The sequence below is a fragment of the Balaenoptera ricei genome, chromosome 11, assembly GCF_028023285.1.
Source record: "Balaenoptera ricei isolate mBalRic1 chromosome 11, mBalRic1.hap2, whole genome shotgun sequence".
Taxonomy (NCBI): domain Eukaryota; kingdom Metazoa; phylum Chordata; class Mammalia; order Artiodactyla; family Balaenopteridae; genus Balaenoptera; species Balaenoptera ricei.
In genome coordinates, this window is record NC_082649.1 from 2,428,696 (window position 1) to 2,455,652 (window position 26,957).

Consider the following 26,957-nt stretch of genomic DNA (forward strand, 5'->3'; position numbering starts at 1 on the left):
CATTTCTTCTTATTGCTGAATAATATTCCATTGCCTGTATGTACCATAGTTTATCCTTCATCTGTTATAGGACATCTTGGTTGCTTTCAGTTTTTGGCAGTTATGGATAAAGCTGCTATAAACATCCATGTTCAGGTTTTTGTGTGGACATGAGTTTTCAATTCATTTGGGTAAATAAGTAGGAGTATAACTGATGGATCACAGGTATGACTGTGTTTAGCTTTTTAAGAAACTGCCAAACTTTCTTGCACAGTGGCTGTACCATCATTTTTCTTCTTTAGCTTACAGATGTGGTAGATTACATTAATTGATTTTCTAATTTGAACCAGCCATGTGTGCCTGGAATAAATCCCAATTGATCATGATGTATAATTCTTTGTATGCATTGTTGGATTGGAATTTGCAAATATTTTTTGAGTAATTTTTTATTTATGTTTAAGAGATACTGTTTTCTTTTCTTGTAATGTCTGCACCTGATTTTGGTATTAGGGTAATGCTGGCATCATAAAATGAGTTAGGGAATAATCTCTCTGCTTCTATTTTCTGGAGATTGTGGAGAATTAATAGTTATAGGCCTACTCAGATTATTTAATTTTTTGTGAGTTTCAGTAGTTTGTGTCTTTCAAGAAATTGGTCCATGTCATCTGATTTATTAATTTTGTGGGCATAGGGTTGTTCAATATTCCTTTACTACACTTCTCATACCCACAAAATCAGTAGTGATGACCTCTGTTTGAATTCTGAAACTAATTTGTGACTTCTCTCTTTTTTCCTTGGTTAGCTTGGTTCGAGGTTACCAATTTAATTTTCTCTGTTGATTTCTTGATTTCAGTGTCATTAGGTTTACCTCTAATTTTTATTATTTCTCTTTTTTCTTCTATCTTTAGGCTAACATTGCTCTTCTATCTTGAGTTCACTAATGTGGAAGATTACATTATTGATCTTAGGTCTTTCTTCTTTCCTAATATATGCATTTAATGCTATAAGTTTCCCTCTATGCACTACTTTTACTGCATCCCACAAATTTTTTTTTTTTTTTTACTGTATTAAAATACTGAGTTTATTTCACATGTATATTTTTGTCTCCCCACCATTTCCATTTGTCTGACCACCACTACTACTATGTCCTATCATAACATTCCATACATACTTAAAACCAAGCAAAGGGTGGAGTTCCAACTTTAAAAACTAAACAGGCATTTTGGACAACACATTCTTGGCAATGGAACCTGGACAACATTTATCAGACACGGTAGGGAAAGTTCTCACTCTGCATTATAAAAAGGACAGCCAGATATCAACTGTTACAGAAATGAAATAAGACGGAAAATTTTAACAAACTGTTTAAACTATTTTCTTAAAGAGACTTCCTCCACTGCCAGAGATCTTGAATAGCCTCCTGGTCAGTCATCCAGAAACAATTCTTCACATAATTGATGAATTTGGCTTCCACTTTGGGAAGGGAACCACCTTTTTCTATACTTGCTTGCATTTTTGCTTTAATGTCTTCTACAGAGCTAGGTCCTTTCGGTGTTTTAGGAGTTTTTTCCTGTTTTTTGAAGGATTCTTGACCTTTTGATCTTGGTGTTGATGGTTTTGAGTCTTTTCCATTCTGGTTTGATTTTTGTGCATTTTTGGCTGGAGTATCTTGTACAGATTTCTTTACTGGAGCTTTTTCTTCAGTTTCCTCATCATCAAAGTCATCATCATCATCATCTTCATCATCATCGTCGTCGTCATCATCATCATCATCATCTTCATCAGCAGCAAGTTTTACTTTTTTCTTAAAAAAATAATTGGACACACACTGTGGAACCTTGCTACCACTTCCAGGGGCAGAACGCTTTCCAGATATACTTAGGAGTTTCACATCCTCCTCCTCTTCATCTTCTGACTCTGCATCTTCCTCCACAGCTACTAAGTGCTGTCCACTAATATGCACAGGCCCTGAACCACACTTCAACCGTAAGACCACAGGTGGTGTTATTTCAAAGCCCCCAAGGGAAACCGTTGGCTGCACAGACATTTTCAAAGTTGCCAGTGTTACTTTAATTGGACTGCCTTCATAATTCATCGCCTCTGCTTCGACAATGTGCAATTCATCCTTTGCGCCAGCCCCTAAACTGACCGTTCTTAAAGATAACTGGTGCTCATTTTCATCATTATCCACCTTAAAGTGATAATCTTTGTCGGCCTTTAGTTCACAACCGAAAAGATAGTTCTGGGGCCTCAGTGGGCTCATGTCCATGTCCATCGAATCTTCCATGGGTTGGTGGCACGCACTTCGGTAGGAGAGAAAGTGGACGGAGATAAAAGACTACCGTTCGAAAGAACAGTCGCGCAGGACGGAATCAGACCAGGCCATCCCACAAATTTTGATCAGTCATATTTTATTTAGTCAAAATATTTAAAAAATTCTCCTGAGCCCTTTTTTCATTCATGTGTTATTTAGAAGTGTGTTGTTTAATCTCCAAATATCCTGGGATTTTTTTCCAGCTATCTTTCTGCTATTTATTTCTGTTTTAATTCCATTATGATCTAAGAATATATTTTATTTCTATTCTTTTAAATTTGTTAAGATATTTATTATGGCCCAGAATGTGGTCTATCTTGGTGAATATTCCATGTGATCTTGAGAAGAATGTGTATTCTACTGTTTTGGGGTGAAATGTCAATGAGATCCAGTTAACTATGGTGCTGTTCAGCTCAAATATATTCTTACTGATTTTCTGCCTGCTGAATCTATCAATTACTGTATGAGGAGTAGTGAATCTTAAAACTATAATAGTGGAATTGTCTATTTCTCCTTGAAGTTCTATCAGTTTTTCACACATTTTGACCCTCTGTTGTTAGATGCATATGCATCAAGCACTGTTTCATCTTCTTGGAGAATTGACCCCTTTATCATTATGTAATGCCCCTCTTTATCCTTGATAATTTTCCTGGCTCTAAAGTCTGCTTTGCCTGGAATTAATATAGCTCTGTCAGCGGTTTTTGTTTGTTTGTTTTGTTTTTTCTGTTAGCCTTGTGTATCTTTCTCCATCCTTTTACTTTTAACCTATCTGTGCCTTTATATTTAAAGAGGGGTTCTTGTAGACAATATATAGTTGGGCCTTGTTTTATTATACACCTGATAGTCTTTGTCTTTTATTTAGTATATTTAGGCCAGTCACATGTAAAACCACTATTAATAGAGTTAAATTAATATCTACCATGTTTGTAACTACTTTGTATTTGTTGCATTTGTTCTGTTTCTTTTATAAAAAAAAGCTTCCTCTTTTTCACCTTTCTCTGGTTTTAATTGAACATTTCATGATTCCATTTTTTCTCTTCTCTTGGTACATCAATTATATTTTTAAAAATATTTAAAATAATTGCCCCAGGGTTTGCAATATACATTTATGACTAATCTAAATCTACTTTCAAATAACATTATACTGCTTCTCAGCTAGTGCAGGTGCCTTGTAATAGAGTATTCCTAATTCTTCCTTTCAATCCCTTGTAATATTGCTACCATTCATTTCACCTATCCATATGCTATAATCACTGAATATATTGTTACTGTTATTAATTTGAACAGTTATTATGTTAATTAAGAATAATAAAAGGTGTGATTTTACCTTCATCTAACACTCTTCCTTCCTTTATGTAGATCTGAGTTTCTGAACCATATCATTTTCCCTCTCTCTGGAGAACTTTTTAACATTTTTCACAGGTCACATCTACTAATGACAAAGTCTCAGTTTCTCAGAACATTTTTATTTCTCCTTCATGTTTGAAGGATAGTGTCAATGGGTACAGAATTCTAGGTTGGTGGGTTTTTTCTTTCAACAGTACATATTTTACTTCATTCTCTTCTTGTATGATTTCTTACAAAAAGTCAGATGTAATTCTTGGGGCAGGGGTTTAAAAAGTAGTTCTATTTGGGAATAACTGACATAAGACAAATAGTATATATTTTATGTGTACAATTTGATAAGAATCGAGCATATGTACACACTCACAAAATCTTCACAAAACCAAGGTAGTGAACATATTTGTCCTTTGAGAAGTTTCCTTGTGCCCCTTTGTAGTCCCTCACTTCAGCCCCTCCCTTCCCCTATCATCACCAAGAAACCACTGACCTGCTTTCTGTCACTATAGATTAGTTTGCATTTTCTTAAATTTTATGTAAATGGAATCATGCAGTATGTATTTCCCCCTCTGGATTCTCTCACTCAGCATAATCATTTTGAGATTCATCCACATTACTGCACAGTTCATTCTTCTTATTGCTGAGTAGAATTCCATTGTATGGCTGTACCACAATTTGTTTATTCATTCACATGTCAGTGGACATTTGGGTTGATTCCAGCTTTGGGCCACTACAAATAAAGTTACTATGATCATTTGTGTACATTTATTTTTATGGACATACGCTCCCTTTTCTCTTAGGTAAATTCGTAGAAGTTGAATGACTGGATCAAATTGGTACATGCTTAACTTTTTAAGAAACTGCCAAAGTGGCTGACTATTTTACATTCTCACCAGAAGGCTTCAGTGATTTTAATTTTTATTGTGGTTTTAAAATATAACAAAATATAAATATAGTCATCCCTCTGTATCTGTAAGTTCTACCTCCATAGGTTCAACCAACCATGGATCAAAAATATTCAGAAAAAAAAAATTCCAGAAAGTTCCAGAAAGCAAAATTTGAATTTGTCACATGCCAGGAATGACTTATATGGTATTTACATTCTATTAGCTACTATAAATCTACAGATGATTTAAAGTATCCAGGAGGATGTGCATAGGTTATATGCAAATACTATGCCACTTAATACAAGGGACTCAAACATCTGCAGATTTTAGTATCCATGATGGGTTCTAGACCCCATCCCCCATAGATACCAAGGGATGACTGTATGTCCCTTTAACAATTTTATGTGTACAATTCAGTGGCATTAATCACATTTACAATGTTGTGCAACCATTACCAGTATCTACTTCAAAAATTTTTCATCACCTTCAAACAGAAACCTGGTAACCATTAAGGAATAACTGCATTGTCCTTCTCTTCAGCCCCTGATAGCCTCTAATCTACTTTCTGTCTCTATGAATTTGCCTATTCTAGATATTCAGATAAATAGAATCATACAGTATTTGTTCTTTTGTGTTCTTTTATTTCACTTAGCATTATGTTAACAAGGTTTACCTACATTGTATCAGGTATTGGAACTTCATTCCTTTTTATGACTGAATAAAATTCCATGTATGTATAGATCACATTTCATTTATGCACTCCTATATTGATGGACACGAGTTGTTTTGGGTATTGTAAATAAAGCTGCAATGAACAGTGGTATACAAGCATCTGTGTATTTCTTCACATCCTTGCCAACACGTGTTATTTTTCATTTCTTTAATTATAACCATCCAAGTAGGTGTGAAGTGGTATTTCCTTGTGGTTTTGATTTGCATTTTCCTAATGGTTAAGAATATTGAGCATCTTTTTGTATGCTTATTGGACATTTGTATATCTTCTTTGGAGAAATGTCTACTGAAGTCCTTTGCCCTTTTAAAAATTATGTTGTTTGTCTTCTAACTGCTGAGTGGTGGGAGTGACTTATAAATTCTGGATATTAAATCCTTATTAGACATATATTTTGCAAATATCTTCTCCTACTCTGTAGGTTGTCTTTTCACTTTCTTGATAATGTTCTTTGATGCAGTTTCAAATTCTGATGAAGTCTAAGCAAACTTTTTTTGTTGCTCATGCTTTTGGTGTCATATCTAAGAATACATTGCTAACTTGAGGTCACAATGATTTATTCTTACATATTCTCATAAGATGTTAGCTTATAAGGTGTTAGCTCTTATATTTAGGTTGTTGATCCTTTTTGAATTAATTTTTTATATGGTGTGAGGTAGGGCTCCAACTTCATTCTTTGCATGTGGAAATCCAGTTGTCCTAGAACCATTTATCGAAAAGAAATAGCTGGCCGTCTGTCTATTTTAGGTCAACATTTTGGTGGCCCTTATGGGGACCAAAGAAGACTCCTAATGGCTCCAGGGCTGGTGATTAAACAGGTGCATTACCCACAGTTGAGCCCAGTGTCACTCACTGCTTTTCTTGTCAACCATCATGTTTGAAGTTATGTCTTTCTCCTGGATTCAAGCTTTTGCCCTCTTTGTATTTTGATACTCTCCATGCTTTATTTGGGATCTATTTTAGGTTTCTTTCTTTCTGGTTAAGGCCTTGTTCTGTATGTGAGTACTCGTTGGCACTTTGGTCTGATTTTGAAATCAGAGTTTCACTGGATCTAGGTTGCATTGGCCAATTCCTTCAGGAAAAAGGGCTGTTTTATTAGAATTGTGCCAGTTCAGCCTTTGGCCCATTCGTTTGGAATAGGGGCTGTTCTATGGGAACTGGTCTGAGAACCTGGCTGTTCCCTTAGAACTGGCTGATATTAAGCATGCAGGTTGTTTGAGCTGCTTGAGCTATTTAAACAGTTTAAACTGTTTAAGCTGTTTGAAAAATATTCTTTTACTCTGGAGAAAAACCTCCAAGAAATTAGATCCCAGCTGTCTAAATATTTTGAGGGTGCCCCCTTACAAGGAGTCTGGCTGATTGTACGTTTAAGAACCATGATCCTTCCTCATGTGCATTTATAACTAAATGGAATGACCTAACCAAAGGCAATTTAGAATATCAATGGTCATTATGGGGAACTTTTGAAATCCCTAAACTTAATTTCCTTAAATCCACTACAATAGCTCAAAACTGAACAGAATGCCTATTTCAAATGGTATTTTGAGCCTTCCAAACATTATCAGGAACCTAAAATTGCCTCTCTGCAAAATAAGATTTTAAGATTAACTAAGGCAAACAAACAATTAAAAGAAAGATAAAACAGTTCCCGAAGCCTCAGGCTCTTCTTCCTTGGCTGTTTTGTCTCAGGCTCCACCCCTGGCACCATCATTCTCTCCCTCTGCTCCTCATGCCCAGGGCCCACCACCAGTGCCATCTTCCTCCTTCCCTTCTATGCCACCTACACCTCCTCTGTACCCTCAGCTTCCCCATACTAATTCTCTCACCAAACTTCCCCTTTTCTTCTGAACTTATCAGAACCTGTCCCTTTAAAATTAAGCCTATGAGAATCCAGAGGCTAAACTTTTAATTTCCTATAATCCCTGGACTAAAGCTGAACTGTGAACCATAGTCAAAGCTTTTCCTAAAGTAACTGAAGACCTTCACACATTTGCTGAGGAATTTCATACAGTCACTTAAACCTATCAACCTATAGTTGGCTTATATCGACTAGTTCATATGCTTGTCAGTGAAGCCAGGTCCAGCACTGGGTTTGCCGCTAATTGGCAAAGTCCTGAAAGGTCTCTAGAATTATAACTGCGACACCTGACCACTAACTTATTATATGGTCAGGCTTTGGCAATCACTCGGTGACTTCATCAGCCAATTCCTAGGGCTTTTCCAAAGCCTGTTGATTGGAACAAAATTCAGACTTGCACACAAAAATCTGATGAACCTGTTCATGATTAGAATCATCTCCAGATTATTTTTAAAGAAAATTCTGGTCTTCCTTCAGATGTTGATTACACTGGGGTAGCTTTTAACTCTGTGTTTATTAAAGGGCAGAACTGGAATCTCTCCCTTCTATTAAAAAGGACCACAATATACTGGAAAACTGTATCACCCCAGATTTAGTTAATCTGGCAAACCAGCTCTCTGACACTCTGGATAAGTCACGTCAAAGGAAGACTGCCAAAATTCTTAATCTTCAACTGCAGCAAAGGCCCTAAACGAAACCAAAACCCTCCTAGTTTCTGCTATTATAGCAAGCAGCCAAGATGTTGGAAAACAGATTGTTACAAATTCAAATGTTTTAGTCACCTTCAGCCTTCTAACCAGCCTTTCCAGTGTCCACCCCACCTTCAATGATATTTTAAACTGCCTAATGGACCATTCCAGGTCTGGCAAACAAATTTCATACAATTTCCCCTATCTCACGGATATATTTTTGTCACAGTCTGCATGTTTTCCCACTGGACTGAAGCCTTCCCTTGCAGAGAGGCGACTACCCCTTTTTGTGGTAAAAGTCCTTTTGGAAAAAGATTATCCCTATCTGGGAAACCCTTCTTGAACTTCATAGTGATCAAGGAACCCATTTTACTGGTAAGGTACTTCAACAAGTGTGTACTGTATGGCCGGCTTTACAACACCTTCACTGCACTTACTACCCTCAGTCCTCTGGTTTAGTTGCATGCACTGATGGTGCTATTAAGACTCAACTGGCGGGCTTCCCTGGTGGCACAGTGGTTAAGAATCCACCTGCTGATGCAGGGGACACGGGTTCGAGTCCTGGTCTGGGAGGATCCCACATGCCGCAGAGCAGCTGGGCCCGTGCGCCACAACTACTGAGCCTGTGCTCTAGAGCCCGTGTGCCACAACTACTGAGCCTGCGCTCTAGAGCCCGCGAGCCACAACTACTGAAGCCCACATGCCTAGAGCCCGTGCTCCGCAACAAGAGAAGCCACTGCAATGAGAAGCCCACGCACTGCAATGAAGAGTAGCCCCCGCTCGCCACCAACTAGAGAAAGCAGCACGCAGCAACAAAGACCCAATGTAGCCAAAAATAAATAATAAAATAAATAAATTTAAAAAAAAAAGAAGACTCAACTGGCAAAATGTACAGAGGCCCTCCAAATACTTTAGTCAAAAGCACTGCCATTGGTCCTTCTGAATCTTAGATCTATTCCTTTTTATTTATTTTTATTTTTTGGCCACACCCACAGCTTGCAGGATCTTAGTTCCCCCAACCAGGGATTGAACCCATGCCCTCAGCAGTGAAAGCATGGAGTCCTAACCACTGGACCACCAGGGAATTACCGATCTATCCCTTTTTAAATTCATAAACTCTCACCCTTTGAGATGGTCACGGGACACCCAATGCACTTCACTCCTGTTTCTTCTGACCCGGACTTAATAAAAGGAGAGATATTTCAATATTGTAAAGGCCTAATTACTTCAATTAAGAATAACTGTATTTTGGTAGAGCAATCTCTTCAGTGTCTCTCAGAAAATGAAGACTTTAAGAATCACACCTTGTGGGCTTCCCTGGTGGCGCAGTGGTTGAGAATCTGCCTGCCAATGCAGGGGACACGGGTTTGAGCCCTGGTCTGGGAAGATCCCAAATGCCACGGAGCAACTGGGCCTGTGAGCCACAATTACTGAGCCTGCGCATCTGGAGCCTGTGCTCCGCAACAAGAGAGGCCGCGATAGTGAGAGGCCCACGCACCGTGATGAAGAGTGGTTCCCACTTGCCGCAACTAGAGAAAGCCCTCGCACAGAAACGAAGACCCAACACAGCCATAAATAAATAAATAATTTAAAAAAAACAAAAAAAAAGAGTAACAATTAAAAAAACAAAACAAAAAAAAAGAATCACACCTTACAACCTGGAGATTTCATCTACTGGAGTAAATACCTCCAGAAAAACTCTCCTCAACCTTGCTGGAAAGGCCCCTATCAAGTACTGCTAAACCAACCCTTGTGCCACCAAACTACAAGGAATTGACTCTTGGATTCACATGACACACTTAAAGAAAGTGCCAAACCCTGACTAGACCTGCACATCATCTGGTGACCTGAAAGTCAAGATTTCCCAGAATTGAAGCAGATAACATCCGATGAGACATCTTTCCCAAAATATCCATTCCAGGCCTGTTGGAGTTTGTCACCAAACCTTTGATGATGACATGCTCAGATGATCTCCAGTGTCTCTGATCTTGGTAACATATGAACTTTAGATGAAAAGTGCCTCACAGTACTCTCTGCTACTCCTCGATACTCAAATGTAACCTCAGTAGGTTTGAAATCTGCCTTTTCCATCTCATGTGAGACTGTACACAGGAAAGGTCCTCCCTGGCACTGAGGTACAAAAAGCCACTGACACCAAAAAAAATCCTCATGCTTGATCAGGTACTTTCAGAGAAAGATTTTGATCAAAAGGGGGAAATGTAAAAAACACACAAACAAAAAAGAACAGAAACCTCAATGAAAGAGAGTCAGGAGATCATAAAGCGGGAGGGGGAAGTCTCACACCCTGCAACAATAGGAGAGACCTTTTCTTTCCTGGCAACAACTCAGCCAATGAAAAGCAATGGACTGTTTTTTTCGGTTTTTGTTTTTTACTATATCCCTCCCAACTTCCTTTCCCCGCATAAAAGTGTCCTCCTTTCCATTTTTGCTGGGGACTTGTACACAGGTTCCCGTGGTGGTAGCCCCCAAATTGTAATTCTTTTCATAATAAACCTGTTTTTGCTGGAGAAATAGTTGGCAGTCAATTTATTTTAGATCAACAGTATGTAGTGGTATCTCATTGGTTTTTCAAATTTACAATTTCCTAATACCCTATAATATTGAGCATCTTTTCATATACTTATTTGCAGTCTGTATGGTGAGGTGTCCGTTGAGATCTTTTGCCCATTTTCAATTGCGTTTTTCCTTTTCTTGCACTTTTAGTATATTTTGGATAACTGTTTTATCAGATATGCCTTTTGCAAATATTTTCATCTTGTGGCATCTCATTCTCTTGATGTGTGTATCTTTTTACAGTATATAATCACGCTGTGAATATAATTAGCTTTTTTTTTAAAACTTATTTATTTTTGGGTGTGTTGAGTCTTCGTTTCTGTGCGAGGACTTTCTCTAGTTGCGGCAAGCGGGGGCCACTCTTCATCGCGGTGCGTGGGCCTCTCACTGTCGCAGCCTCTCTTGTTGCGGAGCACAGGCTCCAGACGCGCAGGCTCAGTAGTTGTGGCTCACGGGCCCATTTGCTCTGCGGCATGTGGGATCTTCCCAGACCAGGGCTCGAACCCGTGTGCCCTGCATTGGCAGGCAGAGTCTCAAACACTGCGCCACCAGGGAAGCCCTATAATTAGCTTTTTAACCTAACACTATAGCAAACATTTCCCATTTTGCTTGAGACTTCCCAGTCACCTTTGTATAGGGCTGCAAAATAAGTACCCAGTTTCTTCCTCCACAGCCCCACAGAGCAGATTATCCCCACTTTACAGGTGAAGGAGATGAGAGACTGGTAGCTACCTGTCTAAGGTTCCAGCGCTGCTGACCCGCAAGGCTCACAATCCCCCGGGTAAGCAACCCAGTGCCTCCCGCGCTGCCTGTCCCGCCTGGGAGGTTTCCGTGAGTGGTTTCTATGACTCGGCGCACTAACTCTCTTCTCTTGGCCTCCCAACCCCGCTCAGAAACACAGCAAAGCTGCGATCCTCTGGGATTTAAAAAGCGGCCAGGAGGCCCCGCCGGGCGCGGGGCGGGCACTCTCGTCGTCCTCCTCCCGGGCAGGAGCGGGCGCGGAGGCGGAGCGAGCAGTCCACGCCCTCCGCCGGCCGAGCTCCTTCAGTCGGCGCGCAGGCGACGTGGACACCGGACGGGCCTCCCGGAGCGCGGGGTCCCGCGGCCAACTCCAAGGGGAGCCGGAGCGCGCCGACCCGCTGGACTGCACGCGGCGGACGGCAGGCCCGCGGAGCCGGGCGCGGTGAGCTGACTGCTCCGCCCCGGCGACCCCCCGACAGGCTCGGCTCCCACCCCAGCCCCGCGCCGGCGAGGCTGCCGGGCGTCGGAGCAACTCCGGGCTGCCCCCGTCGCCTCCTCCCTCACCCGGCCTCGGGCCTCGGGAAGTTTCCCGCGGAAACGAAAGCGAATCCTTCGGTACGGCTGCGCGGGGAAGCGGGGCCGCGGGCAGTCTCGCGGGTCGGCCTCCGACCAGGGGCGGGGCTTCCGCTTCCGGCGCGCGGGCGGTGGGCGGGCGACGGCGCTGCCGGAGGTCAGGCGGTGGGCGCGGTCCGCGGCGTTCCGGGAAGTCGGGCGCAGAACTGCTGACTGTCTGCCGCCCAGCCGGGCTCCTCTCTGGCTGGGGGTTTCGGTCTGTCCGGACAGGGCGGACACCTGCCTCGGGCGCGATAACGGCGTGACGTAGGAATGGACTGTCACGTGGTCACCGCTGTTTTGGTGGGGATGGTGGGTTTTCCTTGTGGTGCCCTTAAGCCTCAGCGGTGCGTGCTCTCGCCGCAACAGGGTTACGCAGGCGTCCCAGGCCGGGCCTCTTCCCCCGCCCTTCGGAAGGGCCTTTGACTGGGGGGCTGGGGTCGCCGCGAATTGCGAAGCAGTCAGAAGTGTTTCCGCGTCGTCTTAGACGTGTGCTGGCAAGTGGGAAAGAAGGGTTAACGGCGACGAAGGGAAGGATGCTGTCACCCTAGGAGGCGTCTTCTGTTCGGTGGTCAGTGGCGTGTGCTTTTACGAAATGTTCATAATCTCTTGAGAGTTTTTGGTTTTGTTTTTAACATCTTTATTGGAGTATAATTGCTTTACAATGGTGTGTTAGTTTCTGCTGTATAACAGAGTGAATCAAGTATACATATACATATATCCCCATATCCCCTCCCTCTTGCGTCTCCCTCCCATCCTCCCTATCCCACCCCTCTAGGTGGTCACAGAGCACCGAGCTGATCTCCCTGTGCTATGCAGCTGCTTCCCACTAGCTATCTATTTCACATTTGGTAGTGTATATATGTCCATGCCACTCTCTCACTTCGTCCCAGCTTACCCTTCCCGCTCCCTGTGTCCTCAAGTCCATTCTCTATGTCTACGTCTTTATTCCTGTCCTGCCCCTAGGTTCTTCAGAACCTTTTTTTTTTTTTTTCAGATTCCATATCTATGTGTTAGCATACGGTATTTATTTTCCTCTTTCTGACTTAACTTCTCTTTGTATGACAGACTCCAGGTCCATCCACCTCACTACAGATAACTCAATTTCGTTCCTTTCTATGTCTGAGTAATATTCCATTGTATATATGTGCCACATTTTCTTTATCTATTCATCTGTCAAGGGACACTTAGGTTGCTTCCATGTCCTGGCTACACACATACATTTCTGTTCTTCATTAGGCTTGTTCTTGGTTTCTTGAGAGTTTTGAAGAGGATAAGTTACATCCTTTTTTCCTAAGCATCGGACAAAACCCCACAAAGGGAGTGTTGGTTGTTCATTTCTTTGTCTGCTGATCGTTTGGCTCTTCCTTGCTCGTGTATCTTGGACAAAGCCCGAGGCTGTTATATTCAACCAACTTCCCAGAAGTCCTTTGGTCTTTAGACCACTATTACTTCTCCCCTGATTTACACCTGAAGAAATCAAGGCAGGAGTGAGCTTTGGAGCGCAGAGTGACTTCTTACTTGATCTGCATTTTGTAACCATCAGGTAGGTGCAAGAGCAGGGAGGAAATTATAGTCTATTATAAATTTGGAAAACTGCAGCCCTTCTAAACACAAAAGGTGAAGACTTGCTTAAAATATTTGGGGGTATATCATCATCATCATTATTATTACTGATAAAACAGCAGTAACAATTAACTTTCATTTTCCTCTGTCTGAGCTATACTGAACACCAGAGCTATATTGTACTTTCAGGATTGTGACTATTAATGAGAATTAAGAAAAAAATCCCTAAATAGCAGTTTCCAAAATCGCAAATTACTATTGGGTGATTATTAATCCACATGTTAATACCACCAGTATGATCTGGGAATTTGGAAAAAACACAGAGCTTCCCATGCTTTGGTTGGATATTATACTCTGGCAAAAATGATCGTGTTAGTTAACCTGTAGAATATTGATTTCGAACCACTTAGTTTCATATGTTTTTTAAATTTAGTCTGTACGTTCCTTATGTTTCTGACTGTCGCATACTTATTTAGTATAGGTGAGCAATTGTAAGATGAAGTCTTTGCATCTGATTTTAACAAAGACATTATTGGTTGCTCTCTAGAGAAGTAGCATGTGTTAGTGAGCTGATAGCGGAAGTTTGCGTGAAGAGGTAAAGGCTGAGTTCCAGGATCTGCTACTTTAGGTGAATCATTAAACTCCAGATTTTAGTTTCTTTATTTGTAAATTGGAACGATGTAAGTTGGTACTTCAGAGGGTCATAATGTGCTAACGTACATGATAACGCTGGGTTGAACTCTTCCGGTCTTCTCTCTTGCCCATCATTTAGATCTTCCTTGCTCAGAGCTCTTGTTTATCTGGGGCAAAGTATCAAGCAGTTATAATCAAAGAACCTTGAGAAATCCCCATTGGATACCTGAGTAAAAACAGAGTTCTGTTAGCAGGGAAAAGGGGGGCAGTGATAGGTCGGCAGCCGGCGTTTTCTGTCAGACTCATTATGTATGGTTATCATCGAAAAACTGAAAAAACAGTCCCCTACCACTTAAAGGTAAATACGAATATTCTTTAAAGTTTTAAAAAAATTGTTTATTGAGGTGTAACATACACAGAAAAGTACACAAGTCATAACTGTTCAGCTGTATTAAGTATCACAAAGTGAACATTAAGAAGAAATGAGACATTGCCATCACTGCTGAAGCCCCTGCGCTTTCTCTGATTCACAGCCTCCTGCTTCCACCTAATGGGAACTACTGTCTTGACTGTTAATACTGTAGATGAGTTTTGCCTGTTTTTTTGGTATTATATATTGTTAATAATTTGCATTTTCCCCCAGTTTTACTGAGGTATAATTGACTAACAAAATTGAATATAGATATGAATATTTTGATATATAGACTTACCCTGCCTTAGAGGATAATTTGTGAAGTTTCTTGGGATTTTCAGTTAAGTTCAATGGAAAAGATTTGCTTCCCTAAGTCACTGAATTAAATATACAGAAAACAATAAATTCCATTAAAATAGATACAGTTACATTCTTTGTTGAAATTAATCATAAGACGATATAACAGGCTAGTGTGCCTTCATTAACTACTCTGTAACATGGCTTTATAATGTGGTTTTCTACCTGCCTACATTCAGTGTTTTTGTGACTCTTGGGTATCTAAGTTACTCACAAGTCCTTCCTAAAATATTCAGTGCTTATAAAGTTGAATCATTCATGGAGAAATAGGGAGGGAAACAGTAAAAACAAAAGAAATCATTGGAAACCATGCAAAAGGTGCATAAGGTTAAGTAAGACCAGACTAAACCAGCAAACCGCAGACTGAGGAGAACCAGCTGGGGTCAGGAGCCAGCCTCACAAAGCGCAGCCGACCCGACCCGTGTGCGTGCTCCCCTCCCCTGAGCTCCATCCCACTTGCAGGAGGCACCGCAGGTCCTAGTTGGTCTTGGCAGCTCTGAGGAGACAAGACCTGGGCTGAAGGAGAGAGCTGAATCTTGATACCCCATGGGCATATTTCAGGGCATGGTTATAATTCCTTCCTGATTCTTTACTCTGTCTGTGAGCCTTTTTTAATGTTACTAAACATTCATACATAACATCATTTTTGAAAACTGCTAGATGTATTTCATAGTGTGAATGGGTCATAACTTATTCTCCCTTATCCTGTATCTGTCAGTTGTTTTATGTGCTTTTGCTGTTTTACCTAGTGTTACCGGGAACATCCTTGTACATAACTCTGTATCAGTATCTCTGATTTGATTCCTTAGAATAAAGAACGACTGAGTGAAGGAATTATTCCCTTTTAAAAAATAAATTTTATTTTAAAGGTAATTCATGTTTATTGCAGAAAATTTGGAAAATGTAGTAGAAGTGTAAAGAAGAAGTAGAAATCACCCGACCATCCAGATATCCTTGCTAACATTTTGGTGTCTTTCGCTGTGTCTTTTTTCCTGTACATGTACCTATATGTATAGCTTAGCCATCTACCTGTTAATGTATTGGTTGTATAATATTACATCTTATGAATGTGCTGTAATTCATTTAACTATATTCTTTATTTTTGGATGATTAAATAGTTCTTTTATTAAAAAAATATGTATTTAATGACCAACTGCCATATGTCAGGTTCTGTGCTGGACACTGTAGACAGTGCATAAGACAGACAGTTTCCTGCCTTCTGTGAGCTTAATTGAAATAACTCCCAAATTATAGCTGTCCTGTTTCAAAGGGGAAGTACTGGGTGCTGTGAAAATATCTAATGGGAAGACGTGGGTTGGCTTTCCTGAGGAAATGACGTTTCTGAGACCCGAAGTAGGAACAGCTTCTAGCCAGGAGAAGAATGTGCCCTCAGAGGACTTGTAGGGGAGAGTGGGACAGATAACTGTGTCTCCCCTCACCCCACCCTCACAAGGACTGGTCAGTAGAGAGCTGCCGAGAAGAGTGATCCCAGCTGCACGCTCGTATTCTGAAAGCTTGGGAAACAGGATGAACGTGGAAGCGTATGGCTCGGTGGGCCAATCATAGCCAGAACCGTAAAGCAGGCAACAAATGTGTTTTCACATATTTTTTCTCACGTAATCCTTACCAGTCTTGTGAGGCAGTCATTATTATTCCTTTTGCAAATGAGGAAATTGAGGCTTATGTAAGTTACCCAAGACACAGGGCTGATAAATTAGAGCTGGAGTTCATACGGGAGAAAAGCCTGTGCTCTTTGCACCATCATGATGGCTTCTGGTACCTCACCTTCAGTCCCTGACTCACCCCTGTCCCCTCCATCTTTATGCCCTTTATCTGGGCAGCCTCCCCCAACCCCTGTCTCTGCCCCACAGATGTGCTTCTTTCCAGAGGGTACTTCCTCTTGCTTGGAAATGTCTCCTGTTACAGGAAAATGGTTCATAGCATATCTTCCGTGCTGATATGTGAGCTTTGTTGGAGGGGCAGGGCCCACTGAAACCTTTGTAAAGGGTGTAGAAGTTTGGTTGCCTGAGCCAGACTGCAGCAGCCCACTGCACAGGATTGCTGTCGGCCTAGGCATTTTCAGAAACCCCTTCAGGTACTTTGAAACAAACAACTTCCTGCCCCCAACATTTCATTAAGAAAAATTTCAAAGTGCAAAGTTAAAAAGATTTTACACCTGCAGCTAACATCATACTCAACAGTGAAAAACTGAAAGCTTTTCCTCTAAGATCAGAAACAAGACAGGAATTCCCTGGCGGTCCAGTGGTTAGGACTCTGTGCTCTCACTGCTGAGGGCCAGGGTACAATCCCTGGTCCGGGAACTAAGATCCCACAAGCTGCATGCAAGGTGCGGCCAAACCAAAAAAAAAACAGAATCAGTTATAAGACAAGGATGCCCACTCTTGCCACTTTTATTTAACTTAGTATTGGAAGTCCTAGCCAGAACCATAAGGCAAGAAGAAGAAAAGGCATACCAATTGGAAAGAAAGCAATAAAGCTGTCACTGTTTTCAGGTGGCATGATATTTTGCATAGAAAACTGAAGACTCCATCAAAACACTGTTTAATGAACAATTTCAACAATGTTGTAGGATACAAAATCAGTATACAAAAATATTTTGCATTTCTATATACTAATAATGAGCTATTAGAGAAATTTAGAAAACAGTCCCATTTATAATTGCATCAAAAAGAGTAAAATGTCTAGGAATAAATTTAACCAGGGAGGTGAAAGACTTGTATACTGAAAACTTCAAGATATTAAGGAAAGAAATTGAAGAAGACACAAATAAATGGAAATATTCCATGCTCATGAATTCAGAGAATTAATATTGTTAAAATGTCCATACCACAGATTCAGTGCAGTTCCTGTAAAAATTCCAATGACATTTTTCATAGAAATTGAACAGATAATCCTAAAATTTGCATGGAAACACAAAAGACCCCAAGTCATCAAAGCAATTTTGAGAAAGAACAAAGCTGGAGATACTACACTTCCCAAACTGTATTACAAAGTTATAGTAATCAAAACAGTATAGCAGGGACTTCCCTGGTGGCGCAGTGGTTAAGTATCCACCTGCCAGTGCAGGGGACATGGGTTTGAGCCCTGGTCCAGGAAGATCCCACATGCTGCGGAGCAACCCAGCCCGTGCACCACAATTACTGAGCCTGTGCTCTAGAGCCCTTGAGCCACAACTACTGAGCCCGCGTGCCACAACTACTGAAGCCCATGTGCCTAGAGCCCGTGCTCCGCAACGAGAAGCCACTGCAATGAGAAGCCCATGCACCGCAATGAAGAGTAGCCCTCGCTCACCACTAGAGAAAGCCCGCGTGCAGCGATGAAGACCCAATGCAGCCAAAAGCAAAAACCAACAAATAAATAAATAAATTTATGTATATATTTTAAAAAAACAGTATAGCACCAGCATAAACACACATATACATCAGTGGAACAGAATAGACAGCCCAGAAATAAACCCACACGTAAATGATCAATTAACTTATAAAAGAGCCAAGAATACAGATGGTCCACAACTTATGATGGTTTGACTTATAATTTTTTAACTTTATGATGGTCCAAAGCAATAGGCTTTAAGTAGAAATCGTACTTTGAATTTTTATCTTTTCCCAGGCTAGCGATATATGGTATGAAATTCTCTTATGAGGCTGGGCAGCAGCAGGGAGCTGCAGCGCCCAGTCAGCCATGCAGTCATGAGGATAAATAGCCAGTACACTTACAACCATTCTGTACCCACACAGCTATTCTGTTTTTCACTTTCAGTACAGTATTCAGTAAATTACAAGAGATATTCAACACTTTATTATACAACAGGCTGTTTGTTAGATGAGTTTGCCCAACTGTAGGCTAATGTAAGTGTTTTCAGCACATTTTAGGTAGGCTAGGCTAAAAATGGGGAAAGGACTGTGTCTTCAATAAATGGTGTTGAGAAAATTGGACAGCCACATGCTAAAGACTGGATCACTGTTTTACACCATACACAATAATTAACTCAAGATGGATTGAAGATTTGAATGCAAAACCTGAAACCGTAAATCTCCTAGAAGAAAACATAGGCAGTAAGCTCCTTGACATTGGTCTTGGTGATGATTTTTCAAATTTGACATCAAAAGTAAAAGCAACAAAAGCAAAACTAAGCAAGTGGGACTATCAAACTAAAAAGCTTCTGGACATCAAAGAAAACCATCAACAAGATAAAAAGGGAGCCTACTGAATGGAAAAAAATATTTGCAAATCATGTGTCTGTTAAGGGGTTATTAACCAAAAATATATAAAGAACTCACACAACTCAATAACAACAACAAAAAAATCTGTTTAAAAAATGGGCAGAATATCTGAATAGACTTTTTAAGAATATATTTATTTATTTACTTGGTTGCACTGGATCTTAGTTGTGGCAGGCTGGCACCTCAGTTGCGGCTCACCGGCTTCTTAGTTGTGGCACCCAGGCTCCTTAGTTGTGGCGTGCGACCTCAGTTGCGGCATGCATGTGGGATCTAGTTCCCTGACCAGGGATCGAACCCGGGCCCCCTGCATTGGGAGCTCGGTGTCTTAGCCACTGCCCCACCAGGGAAGTCCTTGAATAGACATTTTTCTTAAGAAGACATCCAGATGGTAAAGAGACACGTGAAAAGATGCTCAACATCATAATCATCAGGGAAGTGCAGATCAAAATCACAATGAGATACCACCTCACACCTTTAGAGTGGCTATTATCAAAAAGAAAAATAACTTTTGGTGAGGATATGGAGAAAAGGGAACTCGGGCATTGTTGTTGGGAATGTAGATTGGTGCAGCCACTATGAAAAACAGTATAGACGGTCCTCAAAAAATTAAGCATAGAACTACCATATGACCCAGCAATTCCACTCTTGGGTATTTATCTGAAGAACATGAAAACACTCACTTAAAAAGATATATGCATCCCTATGTTCATTGCAGCACTATTTATAATAGCCAAGGTATGGAAACAACCTAAGTGTCCATCGATGGTTGAATGGATAAAGAAGATGTGGTCTACATACAATGGAATATTACTCAGCCATAAAAAGAATGAAATCTTGCCATTTGCAACAACATGGAAGGACCTCGAGGGCATTATGCTGAGTGAGATAAGTCAGAGAAACAAATACTGTATGATCTCATGTGTATGTGGAATCTTAAATTTAAAGAAACAAGAAACAAGCTCATAGATACAACAGATTGGTGGTTACTAGAGGAAGGGAGTTGGTGTGGGTGGGAGAAATGGGTGAAGGGATCACAAGGTAAAAAAAAAAACAAAAAACAATAAAAAATCAAGAGCTACAAAGTGCAGTGTGGTATCCTGGATTGGATCCTGGAGCAAAAAAGGAAATTAGTAAAAAAAACTGGTGAAATCAGAAAAAAGTAGAGCGTTTAGTTAATGGTGACATACCAATGTTAGTTTCTTAGTTTTGACAAATGTACTATTAGGACAAATGGGTGAGGGGTGTATGGGAAAAAAATGAAAATTAAATATGTATAAACAAAAAAGTAAAATTAAACATTTTACAGTGAACTCTCATATATGCAGTATCTATATCATTTTACTCTGCTTGCTCTATCATATAATTATCCATATACTTATCCCTCTGTCTGTCCACCAGGCTATCTGTCTGCAAGGTAAATTGCAGATATCAGTACACTTACCCATAAATATTTCAGCATGCATACTGCTAACAAGTTCAGCATGTTTACAGATTTTTCTAGATGTAAAATTTGCCTGCGGTTCTTCAGTGTACATTTGTTGGGTGTTGACAGATGATTTTGCTTGTGTAACCCAAACCCCCACTGAGATGGTAGAACATTACTTTCACCCCAGAAAGGTCCCTCACCCCGTCCCTGGGCAACCGGTTTCCACCACAGATGAGTCTGACTGTTCTAAAACTTCATGTAAATGAAGTTATACACTATGGATCCTTTGGTACCTTCTCTACCTTAGCATAATGTTTTTGGTACTCTTCCATATTGTTGTGTGTATGAGGTCATTGCTTTTTATTGCTGAGTAGTAGTCTATCTGTGAATACACCACAGGGTTTTTTTTTGACCCATTCTCCTACTGATGGACAACTGTTTCCAGTTTTGGACGGTCATGAATAAAGCTGCTACGAGCATTGTACAGGTCTTTGGGGACATATGTTTACATTTCCCTTGGGCTTGGAATTGCTTGGTCATAGTGTAGGTATATGTTTAGTTTTATAAGAAACTGCCAGACCTTTTCTCAGGTGATTGTACCATTTTGTGTTCCCACCAACAGCGTGTGAGAATTCCGGCTCACTGGCACGTGGTGGTGGCCTTTTTAATTCTGGGTGCTCCGGTGGGTGTGTACTGGTGTCACATGTTGGTCCCCGAGAATTTTTATTCTTCATTTCAGTTTGGGAAAACTGAATGAAGGAAGAAGGAAACAAAGATGAAGCATATAGCTGTGTTTTGAGATTACACATATTGTGCACTTTCTGGCCCTGTGTTCAAAGTCTTCAATCTTCGTCCTTTCCATATCTTCCGACTCTTTTTAGATAGTGCATTGTTCTCTTTGTATTCTTCAAATTCCTTTTCTTTTGTTCATAATTACTTTAAACCTGTTTATTTCTAAGGATATTCAGTAGTTTAATTACCTGAACAGTTGGTGCCTAATACTGCTGTTTGTTGTATATGCTGGGTTTGGCTCATGGTGGACTTTTTTTTTCTGGTGTTTTATAATTTTGGAAAGGGAGCTCATGTTAAGTTAGGCTTTATTTGTGGGAATCCTGTCTGGTCTGCCTTGGGGGTGTTTTGTTTGCTTTAACCTTATAACCCAGGGATGTCATCAGCCTGTGACCACTTTCTATATAAAAGTTCTTAATTTGGGGAATCCTGGCCATAAGAGGTAATAGGAGTGTAAATTTAAAGCTCAAATCTATTTGAAGACAAGCCCAAGGTTATGAATTCACATGGAGACTTTTTTTTATACCCCAAGCTCAGTCTAAGACAAACAAGTTCCTTTGCTAGTGGACTGCTTTTTTTGTAGTCCATCCTTTCATTGTGGGGTAGGGTAGCACATTGAGAAGTGCCATGTTAAGGGCGGAGTCTTTGCTCCAACCCTCTTTTCTTGCATGTCCTGACCTCAGCTCCTGTCTCTGGCTGGGTTTTAAACCCTGACCTTTGGATGTCGACGTTGGTGGTGCCCCACAGGGCCAATTCTTAGCTCGGCTGCTGTAACAAATTACCATAGACCAGGCGGCTTAAACAGACATTTATTTCTCATGGTTCTGGAGGCTGGAAGTCCAAGGTCAAAGCACCAGCAGATCCAGTGTCTAGTGAGGGCCTGCTTCCTGGTTTGCAGATGGCCAGCCATCCTCTCATTGTACTCTCACAGGGTGGAGAGAAAGGGGGATGGGTGCGGAGAGAGGAGAGGAAGCAAGCTCTCTCCTGTCTTTTTGTAAGGCCTCATGGATGACTGATGTCGTTCATGAGGCCTCCTTCATGGCCTAATCACCTCCCAAAGGCCCCACCTCCTAATACTGTCGGAACTCGGGCTTCAACATACAAATCTGGGGGGCACACGAATCTGGGGGGCACACGAATCTGGGGGGCACACGAACCTGGGGGGCACACGGACGTTCAGCCCACAGCAGCCATCACGTGACCCCTGCCCCACACGCTGTTTGTTTTCCGTCCCTGGAGTTCTTTTCCTTTCTGCTGAGCCTAGCTATGCCCTTGAATGGATGTTTGTATTATGTTATCCAATGTATACGGGTCCTTTGTAACAGAGTTTTTAGTCTTTCATGTTGCTAGAAATGAAAGTCTAAGGAAGAAAGATTGTGGTTTTCTGTGATTCCTGTTCCTGGAAACATGAAAAACTTTCATCTTAGAGACTATAAATCTATCTTCAAAAAATAAAGGCACACCAAGCGCCTGGTGGAACGTTACATATATATATATATATATATATATTTTTTTAATGAGAGCCATTAAACTCTCTGGGAACTACAGTTTTGTCTTTTTTTTTTAAATTTATTTATTTATTATTTATGGCTGTGTTGGGTCTTCGTTTCTGTGCGAGGGCTTTCTCTAGTTGTGGCAAGCGGGGGCCACTCTTCATCGCGGTGCGCGGGCCTCTCACTATCGTGGCCTCTCTTGTTGCGGAGCACAGGCTCCAGACGCGCAGGCTCAGTAGTTGTGGCTCACGGGCCTTGTTGCTCCGCGGCATGTGGGATCTTCCCAGACCAGGGCTCGAACCCGTGTGTCCCCTGCATTGGCAGGCAGATTCTCAACCACTGCGCCACCAGGGAAGCCCCTACATATATATATATATATATATATATATTTTTTTTTAACATATATTTTTTGAATAATGATTTTTCTGCACTGACGTGTCCTCTTATTTTCTTCACAGGGCACAGCTCTGAGGGGAATAAAAAGTTGTGTATTTTTTGGGCATTCTGAGCACTCAGAAGGAAACCAGACATGTCCTTGGATGACATTAAGATGAACTCCGCTGACTTCCTGCTGCAGAAGAATCTGGACGGCGGGGGCTTCGGGAAGGTGTCTCTGTGTTTACACAGATCCCATGGGCTCGTGGTGCTGAAGAAGGTGTACACGGGCCCCAGGCGCGCCGAGTGAGTTGGGGGCAGAGGCAGATGGGCCACGTGACCGGCCAGGGCGTGGATACTGGCAGCACCGGCTTTAGAATGAGACAGATGGGGTGCATGGGTCAGCACCCGGGCTTTATGTCAGATAACCCCGAAGGGTGGATATTAACATCCTTGAATCGCTGATGAGGGTTCAGAGGCTGGCTAGGGAAGAGCTCAGAGCTGGCAAATATAGGAAGAAAACTGAAGAGGAGGAAAAAGAGAAAGGGAAGAAGACCCAGGGCAACGCAGGGGCCAATGGAAAGGGAATGGGAGGGAGCAGGGAAGATGGATGGATGCCGTTGCTTCACAGTGTTGGTGAGGACCAGCCCTAAGTACGGGAACAGAACGCTGGTTCATGAATTAGAGGTTCCAGGAACCCTCTCTCTAAGGCAGTTGGTGGCATCGTTTTACTTCCCTCTGTTCTCGCCGGAGTGGTTATGAGAGAGACTGCGGTTTTTATTACACTGTCCAGCACAGTCCTTTTTCCCGGCTGCATTTCGCTGCTGCTGTTCATGTATTGATACTTTGCGTTGATTCGTTCATCCACGTAACATTTCTTGAGCACTCGCTGCCGGTCACTGGGAAGGAGGAATATAGAGTGAACGAGAAACCGCTTCGCCTTCCGGAGCTTGTGGTCTGTGTCTGGTAGAGACCAGCACATACACAAGGGATCACAGAGCGTGTGCGGTGATACTCGAAGGCGTACCAAGCCACAGCGTTTCTGGGGGCGGGAAGGGGGCAGGGGCTGCCTCTGTCCGTCTGAACCCCCTTCCCTCCCCAGGTACAGCGAGGCCCTCCTGGAGGAGGGCAGGGTGATGCACAGCCTGCGGCACGGCCGCGTGGTCCAGCTGCTGGGCGTCATCTTGGAGGACGGGAACTACTCGCTGGTGATGGAGTACCTGGAGAAGGGCGACCTCATGCACGTGCTCAAGGCCCAGGTACCCAGGCCCGAGAGCGCGCCCTGCCAGCTCCTTGGTGCACAAGAGTCCTTTGTGAATGGCTGGATGTTTGGGATTTTCTCAAGTCAGTCCCTCATTAAATCTTCCTTGACTTTCCATGCCCAGAAGGTGGGCTCGCCCTCCTCTCAGTGCCTACAGGCAGGTGTCCATCCCTCTCTCGGAGGGTCATCTCCAGGTCTCAGTGTTGTAGGCGGCTTTTGTCAGCCACTCTCAGATCCACAGTTCAGAGGCAGGCACTGTCTTCACGAAGCACGTGGTCTGATGTGGGGTGCGTGCATAATGGATTACAATTAAATATTGATTGATGAAAAGATGTACACTATAAATGACTGAAGATGGACTATTAGTGATTGCATTTTGATGCCATTGAAGAAACTTATAGGTTAAATATAGAACATTAGAATAACAACACTGGGTAAGGAAGGCTTAGAACAGGAAGGTTAATACTGCTTACCAAAGACAGATAACTTTAAAGCAGTTTTAAAAGTGTACATACCTGTTAGGAGGAAGGCCCTGTGCTCTTTGCTCAGGAAGCAGTAGCAAATGTGACACAGACAAGGAACGGGGCAGGAAGTGAACAGTCTGCTGTGGTGGTGTTTTGATAGACACGCTCCTAACGAGCTGTGGGAACACAGAAGAGGGGCTCTCTCCCCAGCGTGGGATGGATGGGAAGGGATTCCAGAAGGAGGAGGCTGGAGCAGGAGTGTGACGGACAAGCAGAGGGTTTGAAGCAGAGAACTAGGGAGTAAGTCAGCGTTCCAGGCAGAGGGAAGGGCACGAGCGAAGGAACTAGAGCCTGGCCGGTGTGGGGAACGCAAAGAACTGGGGTGGGCACAGTAGAGAGTGCCCACGGGGAAGCTATGACTGTCCTTATGCAGATATCCCCCCTCTTCCCGTCTTCTCCCCTCCCCACCACCCAGCCGCCTGAAGCCATGTCAGTTCTTCAGTTCTTTTTCAGTTGGACAGATCTCTCACAGATAGTTGCGGGGAAGGGTAAACGATAGTCGCTTACCGGTTGTATTGTAATTTGATCAGACTTCTCTTCTTCCCCAAACGAGATATGATCCGTGAAGCAAGTAGGCATTTTGATTGGGAGATAAATCGTTTGGGACAAGAGACATTCTGTGGGACGGATCAGGCTAAGATAAGGTGCACCCGTGGGGGCTCAAGAAGAAATTCGGGAGGATATAAGGGAGACAAACAGAAAGAGGGAAAGAAAGGGGATCTACTTGGCGTGCTCAGAATTTTTTCCCAAGTCCAAAGGTGTACCAAGGAAAAAGGCAGAATCTCTGGCTTTGGTTTTTTTTGTATGTGGTGATCAGGCTACTAATACTGTAGTGCAGCCACTTTATGACTTAAGGTGTTTTGTGGGACTGACTTGGGAATCTAACTTCCATCATTTAAATTTTTTCCCTGTTTATCAACAACTAACATACACATAAATTTTTAGGAAACAGCCTATTTGTAAACTAGGGACTGCATACATACACACACACAGACACACACACACACAGAGTGAGAGTTTGTGTTCTTCAATGTTAAGCAAAACTGTTTAATAGAAACTGAAATTGTCTATATTAACATTGATATTCATATAACTAGAATACAATTTTAAGTGAGAGTGACCCGAGAATCTACAAAGGCTTGACGTATCTGATACCAAATCACCAAACAGATGTTAAATTCACTTTAGCATTGTTTTAACCACATCATGTCATCTCGTAGATTAATCTTTACATGTTTTTGATCAATGTGAGCACATTCCCTTGTATTTTTTTTCTCTTAACCTTATTTCATACATACATTTTATGACATTGTTTACATATTTAATATATAGTAGCACATCATATTAGTACGCCATTGAGAATATTTGTGTTTTTTGTATATATATATGCATTCATTCAACAAATATTACAGGCACCATGCAAGGTAGTCGGGACACATCTTAAGTAAATAATAATAATAATAATAATATAGTTTCGTTCTCAAGGAGCTCAATTTTGTAGCATTTTTGCATATTACCAGGTTGGCGTGGAAGTTTCATTTGCACACTGACAAAGCACAGCGTGAACACCCTCAGCACGTGGGATGAAATCTCTCTTAAAGGGCGGGTTGTTTTGCAATGACAGCAGTGCTGCAGGGCCTGGTAGAAGGAGACCTGGTCTCTCTGTCCTCAGGTTCAGACCCCACCACTCTTGAAGGAAACGGTTGCTTTGGCCTCTTTGATTACCTTTCCATTCACAGGCTTACTATCATTCGTTTTAGATCAGTATCCCTCTCTCTGTGAAAGGAAGGATAATTATGGAGACCATTGAAGGAATGTGCTACTTACACAGAGAAGGTGTAATACACAAGGACCTCAAGCCTGAAAATATCCTCATGGATGGTGACTTTCACATTAAGGTAAACCATAGTCAAGGCTTCTGGAGGATTGGGGTAATTTTAGTTTTACTTGTCCACTGTAAATCCATTTTTGGCCATGATACATGCTAAAAGAAGAGCTGGCTCAGCTCATAACTGGTAATGGTGGTGCCAGAAAGCTCTACCAAGGAAGGAAAAGCAAGATGCAGATTTGATGGAGTTGGTATTTTTTATTTATTCATTTACTTTCATCTCCTTTTTTATTTTTAGTATTTATTTATTTACTTATTTATTTG

At 41.8% G+C, this 26,957-nt stretch overlaps 2 protein-coding genes across 6 annotated transcripts in view; one reads left to right on the forward strand and one right to left on the reverse strand.

Moving 5' to 3' along the window:
* Nucleotides 1–1,030: 1,030 nt before the first annotated feature.
* On the reverse strand, nucleotides 1,031–2,356 carry LOC132375374 (nucleophosmin-like). Its single transcript, XM_059940625.1, has one exon. The coding sequence runs from the start codon at nucleotides 2,264–2,266 to the stop codon at nucleotides 1,358–1,360; it is 909 nt and encodes a 302-aa protein (XP_059796608.1). The 5' UTR covers nucleotides 2,267–2,356; the 3' UTR covers nucleotides 1,031–1,357.
* Nucleotides 2,357–11,396: 9,040 nt separating this feature from the next.
* The window catches only part of RIPK1 (receptor interacting serine/threonine kinase 1), a 37,730-nt gene continuing 22,169 nt past the window's right edge, over nucleotides 11,397–26,957 (forward strand). Inside the window, exons 1-5 of one of the 5 annotated variants that reach the window (XM_059937805.1) lie at nucleotides 12,053–12,296; nucleotides 12,965–13,271; nucleotides 23,104–23,326; nucleotides 24,123–24,279; nucleotides 26,566–26,703. In XM_059937805.1, the coding sequence (XP_059793788.1) occupies nucleotides 23,175–23,326; nucleotides 24,123–24,279; nucleotides 26,566–26,703 (447 nt within the window). In that variant the 5' untranslated portion in view covers nucleotides 12,053–12,296; nucleotides 12,965–13,271; nucleotides 23,104–23,174. The other 4 variants (XM_059937803.1, XM_059937807.1, XM_059937806.1 and 1 more) reach the window with 4 other exon arrangements.

Excerpts from the sequence above, each read along its gene's own strand:
- LOC132375374 (XM_059940625.1), bottom strand. The coding sequence starts at position 2,266 with ATGGAAGATTCGATGGACATGGACATGAGCCCACTGAGGCCCCAGAAC.